This window comes from Myiozetetes cayanensis, unplaced genomic scaffold, assembly GCF_022539395.1.
Source record: "Myiozetetes cayanensis isolate MyiCay16 unplaced genomic scaffold, myiCay2020 scf5-8, whole genome shotgun sequence".
In the NCBI taxonomy this organism is placed as follows: domain Eukaryota; kingdom Metazoa; phylum Chordata; class Aves; order Passeriformes; family Tyrannidae; genus Myiozetetes; species Myiozetetes cayanensis.
In genome coordinates, this window is record NW_026087742.1 from 37,109,103 (window position 1) to 37,135,055 (window position 25,953).

The window sequence follows — 25,953 nt, forward strand, 5'->3', positions numbered from 1 at the left end:
CGGTTTCATTCCCTTTATTGCCAGTTCTACAGGTTTGGTCAAAATGTTCAGAGGGGTATGTGATCTGAGGGTCTTCATTCTTCTGCTTCTTTTTAATCTCTTCTGAGAAATGACTTGCCACGGTGAGGTGATGCTGGAGGGTTTTGAATGCCCCATACAGTGCCAGGAGAGATGGGGGGCGAATGCTTTTCCCAGGCATCTAAGCAGCTGGCAGCAGTAGTGATTACAGTCACCCCCAAAAGGGGAAAAGTGGATTCCCAGCAGCTCCAATACCTGCCACCTCTCTTCTTCCACTTCCTCTCCTTTGTCCAGGCTCGCAGCTGGAGAGGACAACTAACACCTTCTTTGGGGCGGTGAATCTGACTTTGCAGCATCCCCCTTGACAGCCCCAGGAACACTTCTGGCTGTGTCAGCCAAAATTCCTGCCGGGGACTGCTGCAATGCAGCACACCACACCCCCGCCGGCACTGAGCTCCAGCCTGGACAGCCGGTGCTGCTCAGCTCCAGCCCTGCACTGCCATAGGCTTCCCTCCTCCTCTTCCCAAGGAGCCGGATGATTTCAGGTTGCTCGGCGTTCTCTCCCGCGGGCAGTTGGCGTCCGCAGCGTGTGTCAGAGCAGCCCGGCGCACGGTCGGTTTCTCAACGTGCTGCCTGCAGAACGCGCTGGCTCCCCGAAGGGATCGGCTGTGGTTTCATATTTCATTTCCCTCGCACGCTACACCCGAATTCCAGACGCTTTCTGGCTTCGCTGCTGCATGGACTCAGAGCATAGGTCTTTTGCCATACCCAGCGGAGGCAGACGGGGCTTCCCTCAGCGCCAGGGAGTGGACCATGAGGACGTCAATTGTATTTTTGCTTTGCATCTCGGTTTTCCCAGGCTTTTCCCAGGGCAGAGTTGTTAGAGAGGATGAAACTGGTTTTGCTGAGTGTAACGTCTTCTTCCCTGGACAAGTCCCACCCGAAGGATTTACCGAGCCGTTCCATGTGAAAATCTGTCAGCAGTACAACAAAGAGCCACGCTTTGCAACCCTCTACAGTACTAAGGACAAAATCCCTCTTTTTTCAGCTTTTAAGTTTACAAAGCCAGCCCAAAGCAAGGAGGAGAACTGGCTGGTTGAACCGCAGGTAAGTCAGCTTTTCCTTTGCTGTAAAGCAAGTGTTCCTGGTGAACATTTCCTCTGGGGTAAAGCTGGGCTAGGATTCTGCTAAGGAGGCAGGAACTCTGCTTGTTGAACTTCTGTTGGTATGAATTTCATATGAACGGAACTTATTCTTCTTCTTGGAACTAAGCAAACAAATAGTTTCTTGTCCCCTGTTAGTTATAATGAAAACTGTGAGGCTTGCTGCAATGCCAGGGGAGAGGGAAGTCCTCTTTGACACCAGCTGATGTGTCTGTCCTGCCCAGCCAGCTCTTGGGGGCAGGGAGAACTGCCACTGGGTTAAACATCGCAGTGTGAAGTTGAAGTTTATTCTGTTGCCAGTGTGATCGCAGTGTTGATAGGAGTTCTTTAGCTTCACTGAGCAGAAATAAAACATCCATTTGTGGTTCACCAAGTTGATGCTGCAGCTTTTTGGTGTGTCCCTGTGTTGCAGACTGTTGTGGGGAAATAACTTGCTGTGTCCTGGAGCGTACAGGCTTCAATCAGGTCAGAAGTATGCCGTATAAATGTTTTGTCACTAGTACCTCAGTGGTTTTTGTCTCTCCTGAAAGGATTTTTGGTCAATGCCATGGAGGCAGCAAGGTAGAGCTGCTGAGATGAGATCCTTCCTCACTTGCTTTGGGCACTGACACCTTTTGTAACCTCTAGCTCCCATATTTCCTCCTGCTCCTTGTGGTCTAACTCTCCAGACCTGCCCAGGCAGGCTCAAAAGCTGTTCCTGCCATGGAGCAGTGGGCAGCCCTTCCATAGCAACTTTGTTTCTCCTGCTCCTTCCTCTATCTGGCTTCTATGCCCTTCCTTACTCCTTTCCTCTTTACCCCTCACCTTGTCTTTGTTCCTGCCAGCACTTTAGAGCCCCAAATCTTGTGTATCCTGCCACTAAAACCTACTGCAGCCTTGGAAATAATTGGCCAGATGCTACTTTTAGTTGCTCTGGCTTCTCCAAAGCATCCCCGCAGGTTTCTTATTTGACATTAGTGGGTCCCCTTCACCCATTGCTCAACTGCGTGTGACTCAGAGATAGAAGGTAGCAGCTCTGCAGTTCACAGCAGGAACCTCCATGTGAGACAGAAAAGTACTAGGAAAAAAGTCTGCAGAAGAAACTGTAAGGGAAGAAATCTGGACAATGAGAATTGCCTATGACTTGAGAAATAAGTACATACACCCTTCTCAGGCAGTACCACACTAGATCTGGAATGACAAAGTGGGGAAGAACTTTCACACCCATTATGTATGCTCTATCAAGGCTAGGTCAGATGGCTTCTGAAGGGAATCCTTAGCAACACCTGCTTTGCAGAATAGTCCAATGAGGTTTTGCTTTCCTGGGCAATTTCCTTGCCAAGACAGAGATAGCCAGGCATGAGCTGGCTAAACTGCACAGTGGTATGTGCATGCACATGGAGATGCAGAAACATAGCAAACAGAAAGAAACCACGATAGAAACACACTCAGCACTTTGATGAGGGCCTCAGGCTTGTCATATGTTTTTTGGGGGATAATGACGTAAGTGGTGAGGAAACCATCTCACTCCCTGCATGCCTACCTCCTCAGGAATGTCTGCCTGAAAAACAATTGCCAAATGCAGCACAGAGCCAATAATTGGGTGAGAAGTGTGAGGAATGTCAGTGCCACCCACTGCCAACTGGCAGCTGGAAACAGTGAATTTATTCAGCAATTAGTGAAAAATTAGAGAGCAGGAAGGGTAGACTGATGGGACTCCTCCAGGCGCAGGTCTGAAAACCTGCTCTGCCACAGATTTCCTAGGGGTTAAGAGCAAGTCACTTAGGTGTCTTTCACCTCATATCATTTTGGTTGTCTGAAAATCTGTATTTGATTCTTTCTGTAGCTTAGAGAGACATGGAAAACTCTGGAGTTGCTTTTTATATCCTAATATATGAGGGGCTGGATGAATACCCTTGTGTTTTCATTTGGTTGATGACTACCACCAGGCAGATGACCAAGGTGGGATTGTGCAGCTATAGTAGAGCTACCTCTGAACTGCTCTTGCCATCTCTCCTGGTAGAGAGTCAAGAGAAACAGGTACTTCTAGAGCCATGTCTTTCTACAGAAATGCTGGCATAAGACACACTTTGCCTTTTCCCTGAGAAATGAATCCCACACTGAGTTTGGATTACATATTTCCACTGCAATCAAATGTATAAGCATGCCTGAGGCAGTAGTAAGGGGAGTAGGATGGTGAAGTTCACTAGGGTGGGGAAGGTGGGAGGTGGCAGTGTCCTGCCTTGTTAAATGACCAAACTCAGTGGAAGTTGCCTGCCCTAATTGCTGTGTGTTGCCATACTTTTAATCCCCCTCTGCCTCTGCCCCATTTGTGATACTGCACCCCCCATTTATGACACATCAATATTGTTATGTGCTAACATCCATACAGGCGTTCAGGTGGGTAATTTTTTTTTTAAATCCCCATCCTATGAGTGAGGTGTTTACCTGTCTGCTTGGATCTTGCCCTGAGCTGTTCCAGGACAGGTGGCTTCATGGCTGACTCCATCAACACAGATATGCTTTGGGGTGACACAAGCCAAAAGCTTTTTGAAGCAGTGAGGAAAGGTAGCTTGCAATGCAGATTAGATGCAGTGGTGCTGGAGACAGCTTGCCTTTGGGGCTGAGCTGGAGGAGGCATAGAAACCTCAGTTATGCGTGAGTTATTACAAACCATAATATGAGTTATTATAAGCATAACTAGGTGATGTCAGAGCCTTACACATGAACAGCACACAGCTCCGTTTTTATCATGGTCTTTTTTAATTGCACCTAAACAATCCCAATGGTATGTGCAAAAGCCTGAAGCTGGGCAGGTAAGCAGGGACATATTTTCTTGATAGGCACCTCAAGATTTGTATGCAGCAGCTCATAAAGAGAGAAAAATTAAGTTTATACCATCTGTTTAGTGTAGACTGGGAATCTTTGCCAGGAAGTAGAGCTGATCTGCCTTGGGTTTTCGTATCCTTGTGGTATGGCAGCATTTGCTATGGGAGTGAGACACGATGAGTATCTCTGTGAGGGTGTAAAGTTCCAGAGGGTCATAGCACTGAGGGCAGATCCTGGGCACAGCCTCTCACCTGTGCCCTCTCCCCCTCACCTGTACTGTGGAATTAAACACACTAGGTGCATCCCTTGTCCCATGGCACACCATCATCTCATCAGAACACTCTGGAGAATGGGGGCTGGGAGTAGGCAGGATGAGACTGATTTTGTTGAATGCTCATCAGCCAGCTGCAACCTGTGAGTTTGGTGTGTCTGAGCAAGAGGAGCAGAACAAGTCAGCAGTAGTGCAGAATAAGTCTTTTTTAAGTGGTACATTTAGAAAAAGCTATGATTTGTGCATCAGCACATGGAACTCACTGTGTCCTTCCAGTCCTGAAGCAAGAAGCATCAGATGCTTCAAAATGAAGAGCAAGAAACCTCCTTTAGCTGGAGGTGGAGGCAATGTAGCCCTCTGCAATGGCCAGTCTTGGCACTGTGACCAGACTTGGTGCAGAGGGAGCTCTGTGCCTTGACTGCAGGGGTTTGGCTGATGCAGGAGGCCAGCAAGAGCTCCAGTTCCTGGGCGAGGGTGATGGACAGCTGCTGACACTTGCTGGCGCTGGCCCTTTCACCCTCACTCTCAGCACAGGCTGGTGAACTTGAGAAGGTAATGTGGATGCAAACTCTGTTGTAAGGTTGCAAGGACGTAGCTGGATGTCTGTCCAAGTGCACTGCAGGATGACCAGGAGACAGGGAATGACTGGGCAGTGATTCAAGGTAGACTATGAACTGACTGCCATAGATGTCTCTGAAGTACATATTAGTACAGTAAACAGTTTATAGGCCAGGGGCAAAGGCAGCAGGTTTAATTGGGCCAGCACAGTGCTGGGAGCTGAGGGACACAGCCTCTGAAACAGACACTATCCAGAGGCAGTGACTGCCGGAGATCGTCTGGCACTCCCAAGCTTCTACCAACATGTTCACCCTCTAATTTGGGGATGAAAATGACAATCTGGCACAGCCCTTTGGAGCAGCTGCAGGCAGCGTCAGTCGGAGTGACTACGGAGGAGACAGGGTTGCAGCCACCTGGGAAAGACCGGACACACCCTGGCATTTAATGCTTCTGAGAAAGACCTGAACACACCCTGACATGTAGTGCTTCTCCTCCCACTGCTGTAACTGCCTGCCCCCTCCCCTGCGCCCTCCCGTCGTGCATGACTCCAGGACAAATTCCCACTGCAGTAATTGCTACCTCTGGCTCCACTGCACTCCAGACACAAGCAGGCAGCACACATTCCATTGAGGACCTGTGGTGATGGCACCCTCATCCATGTTATGCCAGGATCTGTGCGGTCATTAAGGATGAGGTTCAGACGACTAATGACAGGACGATCAGACTACTAATGATCAGCCCAGCGAGAGCCCTAGGAGCTCACTTCTGTATCTCTTGTTCAAGGGAGGGAAGTTCAGGTCACCTCACATGGTGCCTGTCTTCATTCTGGCTTCTTTTATAAGTGGTGAGAGGTAAATGCCTTCTCTAGGCATCTTAGATACCATGGGTTGTTTCCCCACCCCAGCCCCCATGGCTTGGATTTGATAGTTCAGAGGGACTGAATTAAGGTACCATGGTAGCTTCTTAATGAACTGCATGTACCACCATCATAGGAGGTGACAACATGGTCCTGAATCAAGCCATCTATTCAAATCTCTTCTAGAAAAAAGCCAAAGTTAGAGTCTCGGTGCAGGGTGGTTGGTGAGAATCTGGAGGCTGTGCTGTAGACCAGACTGGAGAGCTGCAAGTAAGCTTTGCAGCCTAAACCGATGTGTTTGGCAGGGAAGCTAAGTAGAGAATACACTCCTCTGAAGCACTGCAAGGAAAATAAGGAGGCAGTGCAGGATATTAATCCAAGGTATGGCATGTAGTAGCAGTCATAATGAAAAGTATATTTGAAGGTCCATTTTATACATTGCTTTCTAGAAAGGCTAATTGCATCCAATAACTCTTCTTTCTACTGTTTCAGATAGATGATCCAGAAAATGACTTGCATGAGATGGTGCGTGAGGCCGATATCATTGGCACTGTGGCCAACCTTGGTGCAAATCAAGCCCTGACCTCAGACTATGTGGGCTCTGGCTATGAGAGAGGGCTACTCAATCCCAGCTTGCTTCATGAGGAGGATTTCCAGATGGCCACTTACACGCTCACGAATGCCGTCCCTCTGAGCCCAGCTCTGAGCAAAAGCTGGCACAGAGACATTGGGAAAGTAGTGGAGCAAGCTCTGATCCCTCACTGCTCCAAGAAGGATCATCTGTATCTCCTCACGGGTGCAATTCCTTCCAGTGTCCGAGTTAAAGGCAAGGTGTCAGTGCCAGAGAGCCTGTGGCTGGCAGCCTGCTGTGATGCTCCGGAGGGATGGTCCCTGGGACTAGTGAAAAAGGTTAATGATGAAAACAGCCTGGCAGACCTCACGGTGGGAGAGCTGGAGAAGCAGCTTCTAGCAGAAGTTCGCTTGTTCAAGGGCAACTGTGGGAAAGACAAACAAAACCAGGAGAAAAGAGAAGCAGTGTTGCAAGCTGTCAGTCAGATCCGCTCTGGGGAGCAAGTAGAAACAACTGACAACCAGGAGACCAAAGACAGTGGCTGGGTGAGAAAAGTGGCTGGCATCGTTGCTACCCCTTTCATCAAACTTCTGGAACTCCTCATCTACATCTTTGTGGAGCTGGTGAAATTTGTGTTTTATTTTCTGTGGCTTGTTGTCAAGCGAGTTTGTGGTACAGTTTTGGATGGACTTTACAGCCTGTGGAGTGGGTTGGTGTCCTACCTAAAAGCCATCAGCATGGTCCTCATAAGCATCCCCTATGATTTGGGGAGGGTCATCATCAACATATTCCTGGGCTTTCTGCAAATTGTTCAAGATGTGGTGTCTCTCACCTACAGGATCCTGAGCATCCCAGTGGGGTTTGTCCTTCACCTCGCTGCTTTCCCCTACCACTCCATCTGTGCCATTCCGTCTGTCCTTAAAGACATAGCCACCGGGCTTGGGGGCACCTTCTCTCTGGTCATCGATGCCACAGCCGCGGTTCTGCATGGCTTTTATTACCTGGCTGCTCACATAGTCAAACGGTTTGTCCCTAAAGTCTCCTCTGATGACTGATAAGGATGGAAACCAAGGCTGCAAATACACGGAGTGAAGGAGCAGTGGGGCAATGCTTTAAGATACGTGGACAAACGCTGTCAATTTTGTTATGGTATTTATTGTAGTGACATTATGAACTGACTGGGGAATAACAGGGAGGGCAGAGGCAATGTCTCTGGGGGCCGCCACCATTGTAACTCAAATTCTGCCTGTTGTAAAATGCTCGGGTTTTATTGGTTCAGGCAACAAAGTTTCTGTGATTTGCAGGTGTCAAGATGCTTCCTCTGGGAAATGCTCACTAAATGTGGTACGAGGTTATTTCTTTCTATCTATGATGACACTGAGACTTGCACAGTGGCAGTGAGCTCTGCAGAAGCCCATCCCTGCTAAGAAGGTGATGGTGGTCAGAGAAAGATTTTTGTTCCAGAGGGTTTTCTGGGACTTGAAAAAAACAGAAGGAGACAAGAGTGCAAGGACTTGGGGCTGGGAAACAGCGGGGAGCAGGGTGGAATGAGGGCAAAGTCCTGCTGTTGCTTGCATTGCTCATTGCACTGGAGTCCCACTGGTGGAGGCAGTGCAACTGGGTGCATCTCGTGGTCCTCAGGCCCTTCCAGGTATCTAAAATGGAGTGGATCTTGCTGCAAGGAAAGACCCACTGCCCATTTTTTTGCATGTTGGGAAAGCACTTTCCCTTAGCCATACCAAGGCCATCTTCCCCCAATCCTTCCTTGCTCTCTTGGTGACCACTGAAGGTCTAATCCCTGAAGCTTCAAGATGTGATGTTCTCTGGAGGTCTAAGCCCTTGAATGTCTGAGTGTGGAAGCCCTTTTGCCTGCTCCAAAGCTCAGCAGCACCCAGGAATTGCACTTTTGGCTTCAAATCTGTTGCCACCTGCCTTGCCTCCCTTGAGAGCTGACTGCTCCTGAGGGACACAGGGGACTACAGACTGCCAGGTGGGAGGAGAGGCAGGAGGGGGTCCTGGGGTGCAGCACTTATTTTGCTTGTGTGAACACCCACAGAGTGAGCCCATGCACAAGCAGACACCTTAATATTGGAGGCAGAAGCAATCCTTCTCCTGCATTGCTCATCATCTCTTCTCACTCTTCACGCCTTCTGCCTGCTAGCATGAGCCATGTCCCCTGACATCTGGATACTGGAGCTGGGGCACACATGGGGGATTTGAAGGGGACTGTAAGGGGCTTGCAGCCACATGAGGGGTACAGGGACATCTGATGCTGCTGGAGGAGGGCACAGGGGTGCTACCCCTTCCCCAGGGCTTTGGATCTCTTGGAGCAGTTGCCTGCAGGAGGGAGGCTCTAGGTCTTAGTAGCATTTACTTTTGCTGGACTCCAAGAGGCATTTGGGAGTCCTACATACATGGATCTTTCCCTTCACCCCCATCTCTGTCCCTCCCTTCAACACCAGGTTGGTGTGGACCTCTGATGTGCCGTAGCATCCCATAATGAGTCCCAGGAGTGAGCAAGCTGATGCTGCCATCTCATGGGGGACCCAGTAGTGCTCTGTTGGTAGTGGCCAGTCCTGGGTTGAAGAAAACCCAGTTACTAACACGGCAGCTTTGCCTTTCTGTGTCGTACTGCCTGCAGCAAGGCTGAGCTGGGGGTGGATGGATTAAAAGGGAAAAGGAGAATTGCCTGGTTCATGATGGGACAGAGAGTTGGGGCTCTGGGGTTGTGTCCAAGGCAAGCAGATGTGTATGCACTCCCAGATCATCACACCCTGATCAGGTGACACTCTGTTCAGCAGTGATGCAAACGGCAAAGTTGGGGATGCCAACAATGGGGATGAAGTGGGAAGGCTGTTGGGTGAGTTGTAAAAAAGGATGACTCCTTGCCTCACCCTTCATGGGACACAGCCGGTTTATGGAGAAAGAGAAGCCATCTGCAAGCAGTGCTGGCTTTGTTCAAGAGGAAAGGTGGCTTTTGTATGCCAATATGGCTATAATGGGTAAAGTCAGCAGTGTTTTACTTCAGGGATTTTGGGTGCAAAGTACAAGGTCCAAGTCACTGCTCCCAGCAGGCCAGCAGCAGTCTGCTGATGCTCTCCAAACTAAACTTTGCATCTCTGTCCACTTAAATATGCCTTCTCTGCTGTCGAGACAGGTGCGGAGCTGGTTTCCCACTCCTTCACGAGACCCTGTCTTAACCCCAGCACTCTTCTTGGGCTGCATGGCAACTGTCAAGGCAGGAAAACATCCAACTCAGGTCCCAGGAGATGTAAGAGTGGGGTGACAGGATCCAGAATCCCCAGCAGCCTCTGAAGGCACCTGTCGTAGCAGTAGTTCTCAAATGCAGCCCGAGCACTGAGGAGGAGGAGCTACCCCCCACAGCTGCCTCTCTTGTGCCTTTTGTGTGGCCTTGTCTCTGACCCATCTTAGCTGTGCAATGTTGCGCAGCGGCCGGTGATGCACTTCTTGGGGGTTCTTCACTCAGAGCAGCCTCCCCACACCTTAACCCAGCAACCCCTGCACCCCAGCTCCACCAGCATCTCCAGTGCAGCGCCCAGTCACAGTGATATGGGAGCTCATGTGCTGAGAGACAGCAAAGCTGTCAAGTGGTCTGGATTGTCACACCCCCATCACAGTTGCTCCCCAGCCTAGCTCGAGTAAGGCAACCAGGTCTCTGCTGCATCTGTGACTTCTGACTGCAAGTGGACAGTCCTTGAAATCTAAGGCACTGCAGCTCTGTAGGATTTGGGCAGATGTGTAACAGTGTTATTAAAATTGTCTTAACATGCTCAGATTTCAAACACTAAGAACCGTAACCATCATGGGGCATTTTTCTTCCTGGATGCATGTCTGGGCAGGTGATGGGAAATCTGCCTCAAATGCTGAGCAGTTATCACAGAACAAGCAACATCCTGCTACAAAATGCTGTTTGAGATTATTCTTATCTAGGCATGATTTATGGTTCCTGAGCTTTACTCTATCCTTGGAAACATATGGCTTCAACAAAATAAAATGGCTTTTCCAAAGAGGGGCTTGTATAACTTTCTGTGGTAGTTGCAAAGGAGATAATGTAATCTGGGGTGCCCTGACTAATCAAGAAAGCATCAGCAGCACAGTTGTTCTTTGTTACAGCTTGACATCTGGTATTAATGGCCTTTTTGTGCTTTTAGTGCTTTTAAAACACCTTTCCTCTCTCAAAGCACTCTAAAACTCAATTCATTAAGCTGCAGAATATATAGGAAAAAGCTGAGGGGTTGCATGCAGCAAATTTAGCTCTGCATGTGCCAGGAGAGGGGATTGTTTGATTCTTGTGAGATGTGGTAAGGTGCAACTGGGGTGCAGCATGATGGCCGGTTTGACACAGAAGTAACATTACAGCATCATGGTTCTTCGCAGATGTCAGGGAGACGCTCCCTCTCGTATGGTGCTGGTCCCTGGACCGGCTTTATCACAACTTCTTTAGAAGGAGAACAAGCACTCTCTGAAAATGACAGTTTTCCTTCTCTGACAGTATAGAGATCCTGGAAAGAGTAAACCAAATGTTGGCACCTATATTTTGCAAGTACCTCTCTTTAGGCAGATGAACCCCCTGCAGCCAAGTCTGTATCCGTCTCAGGTGTGAAGGAGCTGGTGAGGCACTGGCACAGGCACAGGTTGCCTGGAGAAGCTGTGCCTTCCCCATCATTGGAAACAGTTGAAATCAGGTTGGCAGGTTGTGTGGAGCTTTGAGCAACATGGTCTAGTGGAAGGTGTCCCTGCCTCAATCAGGGCACCCAAAACTTTGACACAGGGGTCTCTGCACCTCAAGGCAACCCTGGTCTCTGCTGCATCCACCCTGGGACCAGGCATTGATGATGGCAGAGGGACTCAACAACCCCAGCAGCACAGCCCTGGTCTCAGGCCCTCTGGACCACACCTCTGCTGCCATTGCATGTTGCTCACCTCTGTGTGGAGCTCCATAACCAGCTCCATTCCTCCCTCTGGCTAGGGAGCTGCTGCTGTTCAGGAGGGAATCGAGCCATGCTTGTTCACAGGTTATCTCTCCAGCATAGTCAGTGCCAGAAAATGGGAAAGGTATTGGAAAATAAATACCAGTGTAACTCGTTTGGCCAGGAGGGATTGTCTGGGAGCATGGAGGGTGAGGTGTGTCCAGGGTGTGTGTGAAGTTGCAATACCGTGGGTTTGGCATGGGATGATTTCTCTTCACTGCACAGTCTCCTGGGCTGTTTGACTTACTTTGATTTGGGAATGGATTCACTGGGTAACATCTGCCATTGATTTCCATAGAACTGGTGTTTCTAGCAAAACAGAAATGCCTAAAGACTTTCCAGTGGTGTTAGTGTTACAGCTGTTTGGAAAATCTCCAAGGAAAGATATCCTGTCAGAAAGGGGTGATTTATCAAACAGAGTTTTTTTCATGGCAATTTACCATTTTTAGTGGAAAAGATTTTTCAGGTCCAGGCTGGAACAAGCAAGGACAAGAATCATCCAAGAGCAGCCCAGGGTCTGGATTAGAGATTTGGACATGGACATTCAGCACCTGCTTCTGCCTAACAGTAGGTTTGGCATGTGACTGTGGCTGTCTCCATCTTAGAGGAGTATCCTTCAGCCATGGCCTACCTTAGCATAAGTGTAATTTCTCCCATTTGTAAGGGTGGCAAAAACCCTGCGTCCTTTCCAAAAATACTGAAATTGTGACAATATTCCTGGGAGGTAGAAGCCATTTTCTACTGAGCCACAAGCAAAATTGCCTGCAAAACTGAAGCGGAGGCTTCAAAATCCTCTGTAGTATCATCTTTATTAATAACTTGATGTTTTAAACTAATTTAACGTGGTGAGGAATGGACATCTGGAGCAGTTGTCACTGTTTGACTTTTCCAAACCCCCAGTACCTACTGGTAGAAGACAGTTACGGACCAAAGCCAGGAGCTGCAGCAGGTCTCTGCTTGGTCCTGACACCAAAAAGCTGCTGAGATAAGTGGAGCAGCTCCAGAGGGATGGACTCATGGAGACATCACTTTCTGGATTTATGCCACCCAAATGTAGTCATTTAAAATTTCTTCTCTTCAGGCACCAGAGTCCTTCCATTCAGTATAAATATCTCCCCAGGCTTTTACCTGGGCATCTCATCCGGCTACCTGAAGCTGGGACCAGTGAAGCTTAGCTGGGGTTGGTGGCTGATGGGGTTTGTTGCTCCCATGAAGACCTTTGAGGTGTCCATTGATGTGGTTCATCCAAACGATGGTACAGGTGGGGTGATCTTTCCCACAGTCCTGTGGAAGGCTCTTGGGTCACTAAGTCCTTCCATACAGGTAGGACTGATACCAGGGTCTGATGCCTCCCGAGTGCTGCTTGAAGTGACCCACAGTGCTCGCAGCCACGTTTGGATGGGGATAGAGATTTGTGTGTGGTCCCACTGAAACAGATTGGATTAACCACTGTGTGCACCTCAACCTCATGAGCTGGCCTGACCTGTGTGGAATGATTCCAGACCGCAGAGAACTTGGCCCACAGTTTTTTGAGTTCACAGAAAACATGCGCATTTGTGGAGTGGCTGAGTTCATCCTTCACCCTCAGGCATCTGTGGGGTGTAACTGTACACCTTTGCACTGTAAGTGACAGCCTGCACTTGAAAACACCACTGCACTTTCCAAAAATGAGATGAGTATCTGATGTGGAGCAAAGGGGCTGCCTTCTCAAGGATCTGTGAGAGCTTGGAGCCCATGGCTGCAGAAGAGGTTTTAATGGTAACAATGGGCATCCTGGTGTCAGAGGGGTGCAAATAGTCTCTGAGCCTCATCATCCCATCAGTTAAGCAGGACGACAACTCAGAGAGAATCACAGAATCATTTAAGATCATTGAGTCCAACCATTAACCCAGTACTGCCAAGTGCACCACTAAACCATGTCCCCAAGTGCCACATCCACATGTTTCCTGAACACTTCCAGGGATGCTGACTCTACCACTTCCCTGGGCAGACTGTTGTAATCCCTGACCACATTTTTCCTAATCTCTAATCTAAACCTCCCCTGGTGCAGTTTGAGGCCATTTCCTCTCATCCCGTCGCTTGTTACCTGAGAGAAGAGACAGACCCCCACCTTGCTACGACCTCCTTTCAAGTGTCATCAAGGACAAGGGAATAAGTGCTCAGGCTCCAGTGATTAGACAGTTCTCTTCATCCCCAGATCCTGTAATGCTTCAAATCATCCCCCCATGGGGGGAATTCTCAAGGGAGGTTTAGTGGTGTGGGATCTATCTGGGAACCTGGTACATGGGTTTTTTATTTCTCTCAGGAGTGTATTCAAAGTCTCCATCTCTTTCCAATTCCCATTCCCAAGCTGAGAGCAGATGCAGGTGATCACAGAGCACATTCCCCCAGTGTGCCCTGCTGGTACTGCACAGAGGGACACAACACTGAGGTTCTGGACCTCTTGTGGTTGTGGGGATTCTGCATTCAGGTCTACTAATTAGAGCTGGTAATGATACCTCCAGCTGAGCTGCTTCTGTTCATTCTTTTACCAAAAATTGTGTGTGTGTGGGGTTTTGTTTGTTTGTTTGTTTGTTTTGTGTGTGTGGGTGTTTTGTTTTGTTTTTGTTTTTGTTTTTATTTTCCCCCTGGCAGGAAAAAACTAGAAAAGAAAAAGCCTAGGAATTATCTTAAATCTAACACTGTGTTTTCAGATGATATTTTAAATATCACTGTGCTGTATTGCAGATGTAAGCTTCAGTTTAAACTTCCGTGAGCTGAACACTGCATGCTAACCCTATGGAGGTGGATCAGAGTCTCCCAGGAGATAATTCAGGGCAGATGTCACCCTCTGGTGGAGCCTCTCCCTCTCTCCATGGGCTGCAGAGGAAGCCAAGAGAGATTAGCTAGGTAATTTAGCAAGACAAATTAAGTGCCTGTATTCAGGTAGCAGCATCTCCTCAGCTCAGCTCTTGTCCTGGTACTCTCAGTGCATCATGAGAGACACGGCACCACGAGGTCTGCATGGGAAAGGTAGGCTGGGCTGAAGCTAAACCCTTCTTGGTGGGGTCACATGCTGCAGCGGCAGCTGCTGGGGAACTCCTTCCTGGGAAATTCGAAACTGGAATGTCACAGGTCACAGCCACTGAAACGCTTCCATTCTGGATGAAATCACGTGTTTTGTTGTATTTTCTGTATCCAGTTTTGGCAACATTTTATTGGCTAAATATGTTGATACTCTGAACACCAGTTTCAGACAGGAGGAGGAAGAGAACTTCGCTTCTGCAAAAGCACTTTCCTGCAGGTCAGAAATATTCCAGTTTTGCTCCAAGGGTCTCAAGAAAGCCCAGTGACAAAAACCACATGCAGAGGACACAGAGGGTAGGTTTTAATTTAGCAGGAAATACAAATCCAGTGATTATCTTCTTTTATATATTGAAAAACATACAAGAATCAATTATATTTAAATGAGCTTATTAGCATGATGAGTGATGTTACTTATAACCTCTATAATTCTACCTTGGGTTTGTAAAGCCTCTGCTCCTCTGGCCAGGTGCCTTACCAAACTGCTACATCATAATCCCATTAGAAGTTTTTGGGGGGAGTTTGCATGCTCCCCTTTTGCCTGTAATTTGGGCTAATTTACTGTGTGTGGCTGAAATGAAGTCATGCTGGTAGGTGCACTTCAGCAGCAGTTCTTGTACACTTGGGAGAAGATACATCCACTGATAGTTTTGTACAGGGGGCCAGATTTCTTCCCAGTGCCATGGAGGCATGAGGAGCCTGAGGTGATGCTGGGAAGAAGCAAAGGAGACACCAGCACAAGTGGAAATCCACCCCTACAGATGTGGGCTTGCTCAGGCCACGAGTGTGTAGCCGATCTCTGGTTGCGATGGCACATTAGTGCTGCTGCCCACCCTGCTGCTGCTCGTGGCTCCTCGGATCCATCTGGGAGCATGTGGGTGGCTGTACTCCCAGCTGATGGGAGTACATGGGGCACACCAGGATGTCTCCCCATGCTTTGTGAGAAGGGGAGGGACCTGGCGCAGCTTGGGGTCATCCCAGACAGGTGTCTCCCCAAGGACGTTCAGCCCATGAACAGCCCATGGCTGCCCACCTTTATCCTAGCCATGGCCCCTTCCCAGATCCCAGGGGCATCCCACAGGGGTCACCTATGGGCTGCAGGGAGGCTGTCCTGCAGCCACCAGCATGGTCACATGAGCATCCCTGTGCCATGGTCCCTGGTCTGCCACTGCCCTCTGGTCTCTGCGTGTCTCTGGCCACGGGCTGGTTCCAGCGTGAGCAGTGTGGGCGCAGCAGGCAGTGGGTAGATGGCAGCAGAGCCATGGCAGCCAGGTGGAGGGTCAAGGAGAAGTTCTGGGAAGTCACCAACACAGAGATTTTTTTTGGCTTTGGATTTCCTGGGGGAACCATCTGGAGAGGTGAGGACGAGGTGCAGGGAAGTGGGGATGCCCTCTGCCTGTGCTGGGTACCCCCATCTGAGCACTCACACCATGTGCTGGGGGAAGGTGCAGGGACCAAAATCAGGGCAAGGCTCACTTGAGGAGAGCACCATCCTGCCCTGCTGCTCACCTGTCCTCTGGGACTTCTAGGAACTAAAGCAGGAATTCCACAGCAGCCCTTGGCTTTGAGGAATACTGAAAGTTTATTATCTTTTTCCTGACGGTGCTGGACCTAAGATGACAGATATTTTCAGGGTTTTGAAACTCCCACTGAAAGTAAATAAATAAGCACTTTATGTACATATATGTATATATATATATACACTCTACTCTCTCTCTCTAAATAAAGAATATGTATTATATATGTAATTATTTTATTGTGATCAGTGCATTTTTCAGGACAGGATGAAGCTGACCCAGCTAGAGATGCCAGCAGGTAATGGCCATCAGTCACAGCCCTCCTCAGAGCACACACTACCTCCGAATGAACTTTAAATAACTTTGGGAGTTATTTCCATTGTGAAGACAGGCCAGCTGACCATCCTACAGCTGGAGGATAAGATATACCTGAAACACCCCAGGTCTGCAGCTTGTGTTCAGTAGTTTTGTCTGTTTGGAGGGGAGTTGAGCACCTCTCCCAGGACAAACCAACTGGTGATCCCTCAGCTCTAAGTCACCCTTCCCTGTGGGCTGGACAGGGCAGAGGGCAGGACTGGGTGAATTGAGGGCAATTTGGTTCTAGATAAGCTTGGCACTGCCCTGAGCCAGCACTGTTGGCACACATTTCCTCTCTCCTTCACATTTCCTTCATGGTTTATGGCTCTCACCCTCCGCTGCTCTGGAGTTCACTCTGGACACCCTGGAAGAGGAATTAAATAACCTCTGTATTAAATAATACATAGATTAAAACCCACAACAAGGGCATGGAGGGGAAAGACACTTCCAAGGACTGGATTTTGTCCCAAAACACAGGATGTTTTGCTCCAGAGACATGTTCCCCAGCATGTGGCAAATGATGGCTCAAACAGTAAACAGGTTTTATCCATTTTATTTAACCAATGAAATTCCTACTGATAACAATGAAAGTAATTTCAGCAAGTATAAATGCGATACAGTTTTAAACAAACCCCATTGTTCCGTACCTATAAATAGATTTTTCAAAACCTCATAAAAAGTGCAGATTTATGAATTGCTGTTAAAATGTTAATACATGATTCCTTTGTTTAAAAATGCGTTTTTGTCTCTTAACTCACAAAAAAAAAAAAAAAGTTCCTTCTGCATCTGTTCAGATAAATTCAAGTCGGGTAACTTAAAAACTAACAAAAGTCACACACAAAAAAAATCCATCCCACTAGGTCAGTCTGTCCTCTGCAGAAAAAAAACAAACCCAACCAGCAACAACAGAAAAAAAAAAAAAAAAGATAAAAGCTGCTGTGGGAACCCACAGTGAGCTCCTAGCAGCTGCCTCACCTTGCAGGCAAACCTCCTGTGAAAGCACGGAGTTTGTAGCCTATCTCCAGAGCTCAGGGCAGGTGGCCTGGGAGGCAGGACAGGTGATGTGCCACCTGCCCACAGGATGCTGTAGGGACTGTGGGACCCATAGAGCTACCATGCTTCCTCACTTTGTGGTGGTGGGAGGGAGCAGCAGGATCAGAGCTTTGTCCTTAACCCTCCATCCTGAAACACCCACATGGCCGTGGCAGGAGGAGGCAAGAAGCTGAGAGCTGCTGGGCTGGGTACAATTTATCCCCTGTCCAGAGGGTCAGAGGTGGGAGATGCAAGGAAACGCCTCTCCCCAGGCACAGCACTGCCCTGCCCTGCCCTGGCCTGCCTCTCACCACGGCCAAGAGGGCTCAGACCCACGGCTGCCAACGGGGAGCCAGCACTGCTTCTTTCCCCAGCGTGCCAGGCTCTGCAGACAGCAAATCTAGGGCTAATTTTTGCACTCGAGAGAGGCTTAGAAGTTTTTCAGCTGCAGGAACACCGTGACCATGTCTGTGGTCCAGCGGCTTGTCCATCCATCTCTCTCACACCAGCAAGGCCCAAGTTCTCCCCCATGCACTGGTAAGCAGACTGTGGGGGGAAGCCAGTGGCAGGCTTATGGGCACAAGGGGCTGAAACACATGCCAGACCCCAGCCTTCCCGGTGTTTGGGTCCCAATGGAGTCAAACACAAGGTGGCTGTGCAGCTCGAATCATGCTTTTTGCAGAGAGGGGCTCAGCTCACCCACAGTCCAGAGAGGACAGCTGGCGCTCCTCCCTGTATCTACAGTGGTATTTTATCTACAGCAGGGTCTGTTTAGCAAGAGCAGTTTAAAGTGGCTATGTTTATCAAGTTTGCTACTTTATGAATTAAAAAAAAAAACCAAAAAAACAACAACAAAACAAAAAACCAAACCCCAACAACTATAAATACAAAGACTCTCACACACCAGACACTTGCAGCCTGCGTGACTCATAAACCGCATCAATATTCTGTTAAAAAGCTTATTCTACTTAAAACTATACATAGTACAAGAGACCGAAAAGTGGCAGTCGTGTTCGGGCACGCTTTCTGCCCCAGAGTGGCCCACAGTCAGGTGCTTCCTAAAAAATCAAGGATTTACAGTAACATGGCACAGGACTGCAAAGCCGATCACAGCTTCTGCTTACACTGCATACAAAGTACCAAGGGGAACACAAAAAAGAACTGGTGTTAATACTGATGGATTAAAGAGTAACTATAAAGATCAAAACAGACGTTCACAGCATGCTACATATATTGCTCACAAACTTTTTTCTTTTTTTTAAAAAAAGGCTAATACAAAACAAGGAGTTGGCAGTCTGATTTTCAGTTATGTCAGATAGAAAGTAAAGCATATACATTCATCGTGTGGCTTTCCAGCAAAAGGAGAAGAGGGTAAAACTGAGAGATTTCAAGTTTACAAAATTCCTATTTTTTTAAGCTACAGTTCATATCCAGTTCCGGTCACAGTTGTGGAAAGATCTCTGACTGTGTTGCCTTGCAGAGTCCAAGGGCTGTAGCCTAATTATTATTATTTTTTCCCTAAAAGTGGCTGCATTACTCACCACCCTGAGTGGGCTGCTCCTGCAGCCACCTGGGTTGGTAGGCAGCCGGGTTGGAGGGAAGCAGTTTGGGTCTGGTGGCACGACGTGAGCATGAAGTGAGGAATGAGAAACAGTTTTGGACAGTGCATGTTTGGACCTGCTGCTGTCGCTGCCCCTCAGACCCCTCAGCTGGAGACACAATGCTTGGTGATTCACCCATTTTGCCTGAAAACTCCCTTCAAATGCCTGATGGGGGCAAGAAAATGCAATTCAACAGTGGCAAGTTTTTCTCGGGCGAAAGAACTTGGTTCCCTTCCCCTGCTCCACCTGTGGAGTAAGCAAAGGGTCCCAGCTCTTTTCCCAGAGAAGCCCTCTGGACACCTTGGAAGGAGGCATCTTCCACCATCTCCGCTATGCACAGGCATAGAAAAGAACCTCTTGCACACATCAGTGAGGTTTCTGCAACTGACCAACACGTCAACTCCTCCTGTGCTGGCTGTGTCCCCTCAAGAATGCCTCTGATCTGTACCTCCTGATGCTGATCGTGCGGCTTGCTCCCCACAATTAGTACAATAAGTGGCATTTTCAGTACCACCTCTAACTGCTGTCAGGAACAAGGGTAGAATTCAGGTTTCTATTTTCCACAAGCCCTGATGATACTCAGTACCTGGAAAAACACCCAACCTTGCCGCTGTCCCCAGCAGCCACTCGATGGTGAGCATTTGGATTTTTTCCCATAGGTAAGTGAAAAACCCAAATCCACTTGTGCCAGAGGCTGGATGCAGTCTGCCAGGCTGCAAGGCACCTGAGGGGATGCCAACCCAATGGCCCTGTAAGCCTGCCTGGCACAAGGGGACCTCAAATCCCCCATTAGATGTCCCCCAGAGAAACCTGCACAGCTGAATAGCTCAAGCATGGGGTGCTTCACCAAAGAAAGTGTTTCCTTAGTGGATCCACTGGATTTCTACTGTAACTCCAGAGATGGGCTCTGACATGCTACTGGCAAATGCTACCTAAATATACTGAGTTTCATCCTTTCAAACCACATTTAGAATTTTCCTGTCCAGAAATAACCTAATATGGCAATTAAGTGTTTCTAAACATAAGAAAGAGCCTCTGCACTCAACTCAATCTTGTTTTTTCAAGGTTAAGGCTGGGCGGTTGTCCCTGCATGGCTGCTCAGGGCTGTGAATTGGGAGGACAGGAAGCACTTCACGGAGGACAGGGGTGGTGACAGGTCGGAAAATGACAATTTTTGCCCCTAATGAGTGGCAGAAGGATTAAATGTCTGCAAAACAGACCTGATGTTTTTGTTGGTGGGGCAGATCATGACCACATGACAGGAAATGTGCTCTACGGAATAAATTAACACTGATCAAGATGCTTCTAAAGTTTCCTCATATTACTGTGCTCTCTCCACCTCCCACACCTGTGATCTATGCAGTAGGTATGAAATGCTAAATTAATTTTCATTTGGAGATAAAAACTTTCACTTATAATTCCTAGATACAGAAAAGCTGGTGGATGCATCTCTTGAGACAGACATAGTGCTGGGGGACATTAGGGACCGTAAATCTGAAGTTCAGCTAGTGAAAACTGACATTTTTGTCCAGCTCTTGGAATGATCATTAACAGAAAATTAATTCTTACACCTTTATATTCAGATCTGCTCTGTGAAAGTTCATTTACAATGAATCCACTCCTCTCTTCCTTTATTTTGTGCAACATCACCCCTTACGGGAGAAGGATCCAAACCTCTAAGGAAAGTAACTGAAAGAACATCGGTTGAGATCAAGAAGACTTGAGTATTTCTTTCTAGCCAAAACTTTTTAGTCCAAGCCCAAGCTATCCACTTACTACCTCCAATGAATCTTTTCTGCAAGTAGAAATAAAATAATACAGCTCTTCTGAAAAGGAGTCCAAATTCTGGAACATGAGCCTGAAATGCATGCCTATGTTCATGGAAAACACACATGCATAAGAAACATCGAGAACCTGTTCTGCAAGAGCAGCAGCTTACAGTTTAACTGCTTTGGGAGAGATTTCTCTATGCCTACATTAAGTCCCCAAACAAGCCATTTCATTAACAATTGCTGCAAATCACATGGATCTGATACACATTATTCCTTTAATCTCTATGGAAACTAATTTTATTCTGTTGAATTTAGATGACTAAGTTTCTTTAAAAATCTGACTCAAAAATGCAAGTGGGCACCTGCTAGGATTTTTCTGAGCGCCTGGGTGCTTAAATGCCCACTGAAATTTAGACAGCTAGCTGCTTTTTCCAAACCCATGAAAATATCTATCAGCATCACTACAAACAAAAATACTTTTGAAGAATTTGGTGCTTTGAACTTCTGCACTCAAGTAACAGAGCAGCAAAATGTTTTCATTTTTGTTCTGTTCTGATCTGTTTTACATTTAGAGAGACCCACATATATAATTGTTTACAATCATTGATTTTCCTGCCCTTAAAGGCTTTTTTTAATACATAGGAAGAGCTGATAGTGGCAATTCTTTAACTCTTACAGCTGAAAGTACATCCTTTTCAAGGATCAAGGTGCTGGTCAGAGATGATTGTCCCACTCTACTCTGCATTGGTGCAGCTTCACTTTGTGTTCTGTGTGCAGTTTTGGGCACCACAATATAAAAAAGACATTAAACTATTAGAGTGTCCAAAGGAGGACAACAAAGGTGGTGAAGGGTCTGGAGGAGAAGCTGGATGAGGAGCAGCTGAGGTCACTTGTCTGTTCAGCCTGAAGGAGACTGAGGGGATACATCACCAATCTCTTCACCAATGACCAGTGACAGGACTCGAGGGAATGGCATGAAGCTGTGTCTGAGGAGATTTAGGCTGGATATCAGGGAAAGGTTTTTCACTCAGAAGGTGATTGGGCACTGGAACAGCCTCACCAAGCCTGACAGAGTTCAGGAAGTGTTTGGACAGTACTCTCAGGCACATGGTGTGCCTCTTGGGGGTGGTCCTGTGCAGGGCCAGGAGCTGGACTCAATCTTGATGAGTCTCTTCCAACTCAGCATATTCTATGATTTTATGATTTTCATTTTAATGAAGGCTTTAGGGAAAGGATATATGTTTCAGTTCAGCCTTGGTGAAAATAAACCCATCTACAGCTCACCAAAATTCTCATATAGCAGTAGCTGTAGCAGCTATCTGCACAAACTGCGCCCAAGTTTAAAATTATTATTTCTTTTTTAAAAATTATTTCTGTTCTTGTATGATGACAGTCTTGTGATGTTCAGCTGTGGGTAGAGTGCTCAGGAAAATGTAAATGCTTTCTCCAATTGGCACCTTTTTCACTTCTCTTCATTACCAAAGAAATGGAGCAATTTCAGCAAGGATATACTGTATTGCAACTCACATTTTAAAGTGACTCTGCAATGATAAGAAGCTGTCCATACTCAAAAGCTCTGTTCCCTGCTTACAGTGTTCCCTGGCCTAGTTGGTTAATTTGTACCTAACAAGCTTTCTCTTCAGTAGAAAGGAGAACTGTACACTTTGTTTTTAGGTTGGTCATGGCTGGGATTTTGTAGACTAATGTTAATGCTGGAAATTACCAATTTTAATAAAGGAACACAGAGGGAGAGTGTCTATGCTTCCAATGATTACCGTACTCTTAAGAAAAATATTAATGAACGAAGTGTGAAGATTCACATTCACGAGTGCTTAAAAATGCAAAAAAAAATCCAAGAACACTTGCACATTAAAATTTGGCACAGTGTGAACCCAAAGCGTGCGTAAAGAGTATGGTAGCACTGTCTGACTTTAAACACCTATTCTGAACAAACATCTAATAAAAATCCAAAATTTGATTATAAAAACTAGGCTATAAATTGTTGCACTGTAAATGCAATACTTTGGAAAAAAAAATGCCACGTGGAAAACATTTCCAGATGTTTCAAGTTTGCATCTAATGTTACAAAAAAAAAAAAATTGAAATAGCAAACTAGTTGTACAATGACATTTCCTATGATGGAATTTCTTGCAGGCCATATGTGACTTGATATGGCACCTTAAAAAAAACAAAACACTGGTTTACTACAAATTTTATGAAGCAATCCATTTATGGTTTCTGTGTTTTAAATCTGCTCATGTACTTTGCTCAGAAGGCATTTGAGCTGGCAAGTATATTTCATAATGAAAGAAGTAAAGGCACTCATGATTCCAAATGTAAAACTCAAACTACCCAAGAAGTCTTTGCATTTCTGAAGGGAAACTAAGCCACCATATTAATTATCCAAATCTAGTTTCCCCTCTTTTCCAGAGCTCAACTGTGCTTCTTGAGAACTACTTGACTTTTCAAAACAAAGGAATTTAAAATAGTACTGAACAGTTCACATCACTTGAAAAAAGCAAAAGTATTGCATGAAAACTTCTCTCAGCAGAACTGTTTTATGCACAAAAGCCATTAGGTGTGGCCACTACAATCACAAGAGGGAGGAAAAAGAATCATAACAACTTAGAATGTTAATCTAAGTTCATACATATGAACATCTCAATAATTCTGAGAAATCTTTGCAGTTAGCTATACAAGATAAATAAATCTGATGTTCTACCCAATGCTCTCTCTAGAAGACAGTCTGATGCTGCCTGTTGGGTAGTTTTCTAAATAGCCAACATGACATTAAAAAAATAATTACTGATTTCTTCCTCAAAACGTTTTCACATGCAGAGTCTGCAGTCTGAAAGTGCAGAAAAGTGTACAATCATTTAGCTTTCCAATCTGGAACAGACAGATAAAGCAGAAAAACCAACATGCGAAGTCACAGCAAGGATCATAAAAGGGAAGAAAAGAGAAAACTAACTTTAGTAGAGTACTGGTCCATGATTTTGTAAATGAAAAGTGTCAAAATATGACTGGTAGTATTTTTTTAACTATTCTGCAATCACCAATGAAAAAAAAAAATCTGTATTAATTTCTACAATCCAATGGAACATTAAAAACAAACCTGTCTAGTTAGTTTAGAATGTATGCCACAGAAATAAAGGTCACCCTCTTGAAAAGAAATATGAAAAGTCCAAACCAACAGACAAAAGTTGAAGCAGTGACAACTTGTGTTCTACTGGGTAAATTTAAGCATCTCTTTAGGCACTTCACTGGTTCATTAATGCAATACAAAATAAAGCTATAAATATCAACATTTTGTGCTCTTAAAAATTAGTCAGAAGCAACAAAACCCAGCACAAAAGTGTGACATTTTTGGCAGCTTATTTCTTCCCTTCCCCAATATTACTGGTTGTCCAAAAATGCTTTGTTTTGGGGATGCTTTGGCATCTCGGTATCAGGTTGTCTTAAGCCGTAAAAGCTAAAACAAAACTGCTAGGCCTTAGACAATAAAGAAATTTGGTTTTAAAATTTCTTTATGGCTATATAAGAAGGACACTTTAGCAGTGGCATGTCAGGGAAAAAAGCTTGCTTTCTTTTTAAATATTGCACTTTTCTTTTGTTCACTCACACTAATGCATAGAAACTTTTAAAACTTTGAATATTACAATTTTATGCTATGAAAAAGTTATGGGAAGTAAATTTCTATACATCCAATATGAAAGAACAGATATGCTAGCCTTCCTTTACTTTCCTTAGTTACAACATCGATAAAGGAGAGAGTGCAAAAAACCCCACAACCCTATTTTTGGTCAGCCTGCGTATTAATTTTATAGGTGCCAACTAAAAAAATTGCAACATGTGATGAGCATGGATATTGCCAGGACGACTGAGGGTGACTGTCAGTAAAACGAGGTTATGCATGGTTGGAACACAGTAAGTGTGACTGAAATGGCAAATCGTGAGGCCTCTTCTCTTGGGAAGGGGCATGACAAAGCAGATGAATTTCGCACTTCAGTAGCATGCTGTAGGATTTATCAAGATTAATTTCACATTAAAGTGTGCTCGATGTTTGCATCCACATCTCGCATCACCTCCAATTGCTGTAGTAAGACAGTGACTGGCAGCAGTCTCCGGGAGACACAGAAGAATCCAGTGGGCATTTCAATGCAACACAGCCCGCGTGTCTCTGTCACGAGTCACGGCATGGTGGTACATTCTCAGGACAGGCAGAACTGATCTTCTGCTGGACTCCACTAATCTGAAAAATGATTGCTTGGAAAAAAGAAGTCTCTAAGCACTTCACTCCAGTGCTTAAAGAACAAAGCGCTAGGATTGGATATAATAAAAACAGTTTCAGGATCCTGACCACTGCGCAGAAATCCAGGCAGAAACAATGCAGAGTAGTGCTCCTCAGTGTTACTTTTGTTATCATTAGTAATGTTAAGCATCAAGAAAATAAAACACGTCATTGCACATTACAGCCGCCAAGAAGCACGGCTAAACTTTGACACTAGAGAATTGAATAACCTGATGCTACATCACAAACAGCTTCTGGTGTGTATCTATTTCAAAAGGTCTTTACATACTCAGTAAAAACTCCTTTACTCCTGCCCAGCGAATCCTTCAGGTTAAGTGACGAGTTATGGCACGAAGGGCATACAGAAGTTCAGCTTGCATCCGAGCTTCCATTAGAAGTAGATTGACATGAACCTGTTAAAAAAATTAAATCAGCCATTTAGCTCACCTCTGAATGCAACATCACTATTTGTCTGGGCTAAAATTTCCTACCTTTAGTAAAGTATTGCCACAAGAAAACTATGTCCTTTCTTCCCGTACTCTCCTGCAGTACTACAGTTCCTCTTGAGACAGCTGTGTGGTATGCCAATATGGACAACATCCCAAGACTGCAAGAAACTAGCCTCAACTACTGCTTTAAAAAATCTTCCATCTGAGAATTCCCAATAAAACCTTTTTTAAATTTTAATGGCATCAGTTCTTCCCGAATTGTATTTTGTTTCCTTTACTAGCACCTTTGAGCACTACAGGAACACAGAATAAGGAATAGTTTCCATGCCAGATAGGCTAACAGGCACACAGGCACTGAACCCTTGTCAGGAAGCATTTCATGGGGATATCTGAAGGCACGTTAACATTTTTATTGTTAAAAAACCCCATGTAGATTATATAAATATATATATATGAATTTAAGTATTTTTTGATCCCTAAATCCCAAGTATTGGCATAGTTCACCACTTCTGCACTCCCAAGTTTATCTACTTTTCTTTTACAGTTGTCCATTTTATGAAGAAGCCATTCAAAATAATAATGATAATGAAATGTAAGTATTTCCAGTACATTAAGAAGTAGTTTTGTAAAATTGG

General features: G+C 46.0%; 2 protein-coding genes across 2 annotated transcripts in view; one reads left to right on the top strand and one right to left on the bottom strand.

Moving 5' to 3' along the window:
* Positions 1–447: 447 nt before the first annotated feature.
* ENDOD1 (endonuclease domain containing 1) lies at positions 448–10,275 on the top strand. Its single transcript, XM_050331389.1, has 2 exons — positions 448–1,125; positions 6,167–10,275. The coding sequence occupies exons 1-2, from the start codon at positions 832–834 to the stop codon at positions 7,298–7,300; spliced, it is 1,428 nt and encodes a 475-aa protein (XP_050187346.1). The 5' UTR covers positions 448–831; the 3' UTR covers positions 7,301–10,275.
* Positions 10,276–16,710: 6,435 nt separating this feature from the next.
* The window catches only part of SESN3 (sestrin 3), a 45,631-nt gene continuing 36,388 nt past the window's right edge, over positions 16,711–25,953 (bottom strand). Inside the window, exon 10 of the mRNA XM_050331388.1 lies at positions 16,711–25,282. Coding sequence (XP_050187345.1) covers positions 25,196–25,282 — 87 coding nt within the window. The 3' untranslated portion in view covers positions 16,711–25,195. The remainder of the gene's footprint in view (positions 25,283–25,953) is intronic.

Excerpts from the sequence above, each read along its gene's own strand:
- ENDOD1 (XM_050331389.1), top strand. The coding sequence starts at position 832 with ATGAGGACGTCAATTGTATTTTTGCTTTGCATCTCGGTTTTCCCAGGC. Across the intron at positions 1,126-6,166 it reads ACTGGCTGGTTGAACCGCAG|ATAGATGATCCAGAAAATGA; the intron begins GTAAGTCAGCTT and ends CTACTGTTTCAG.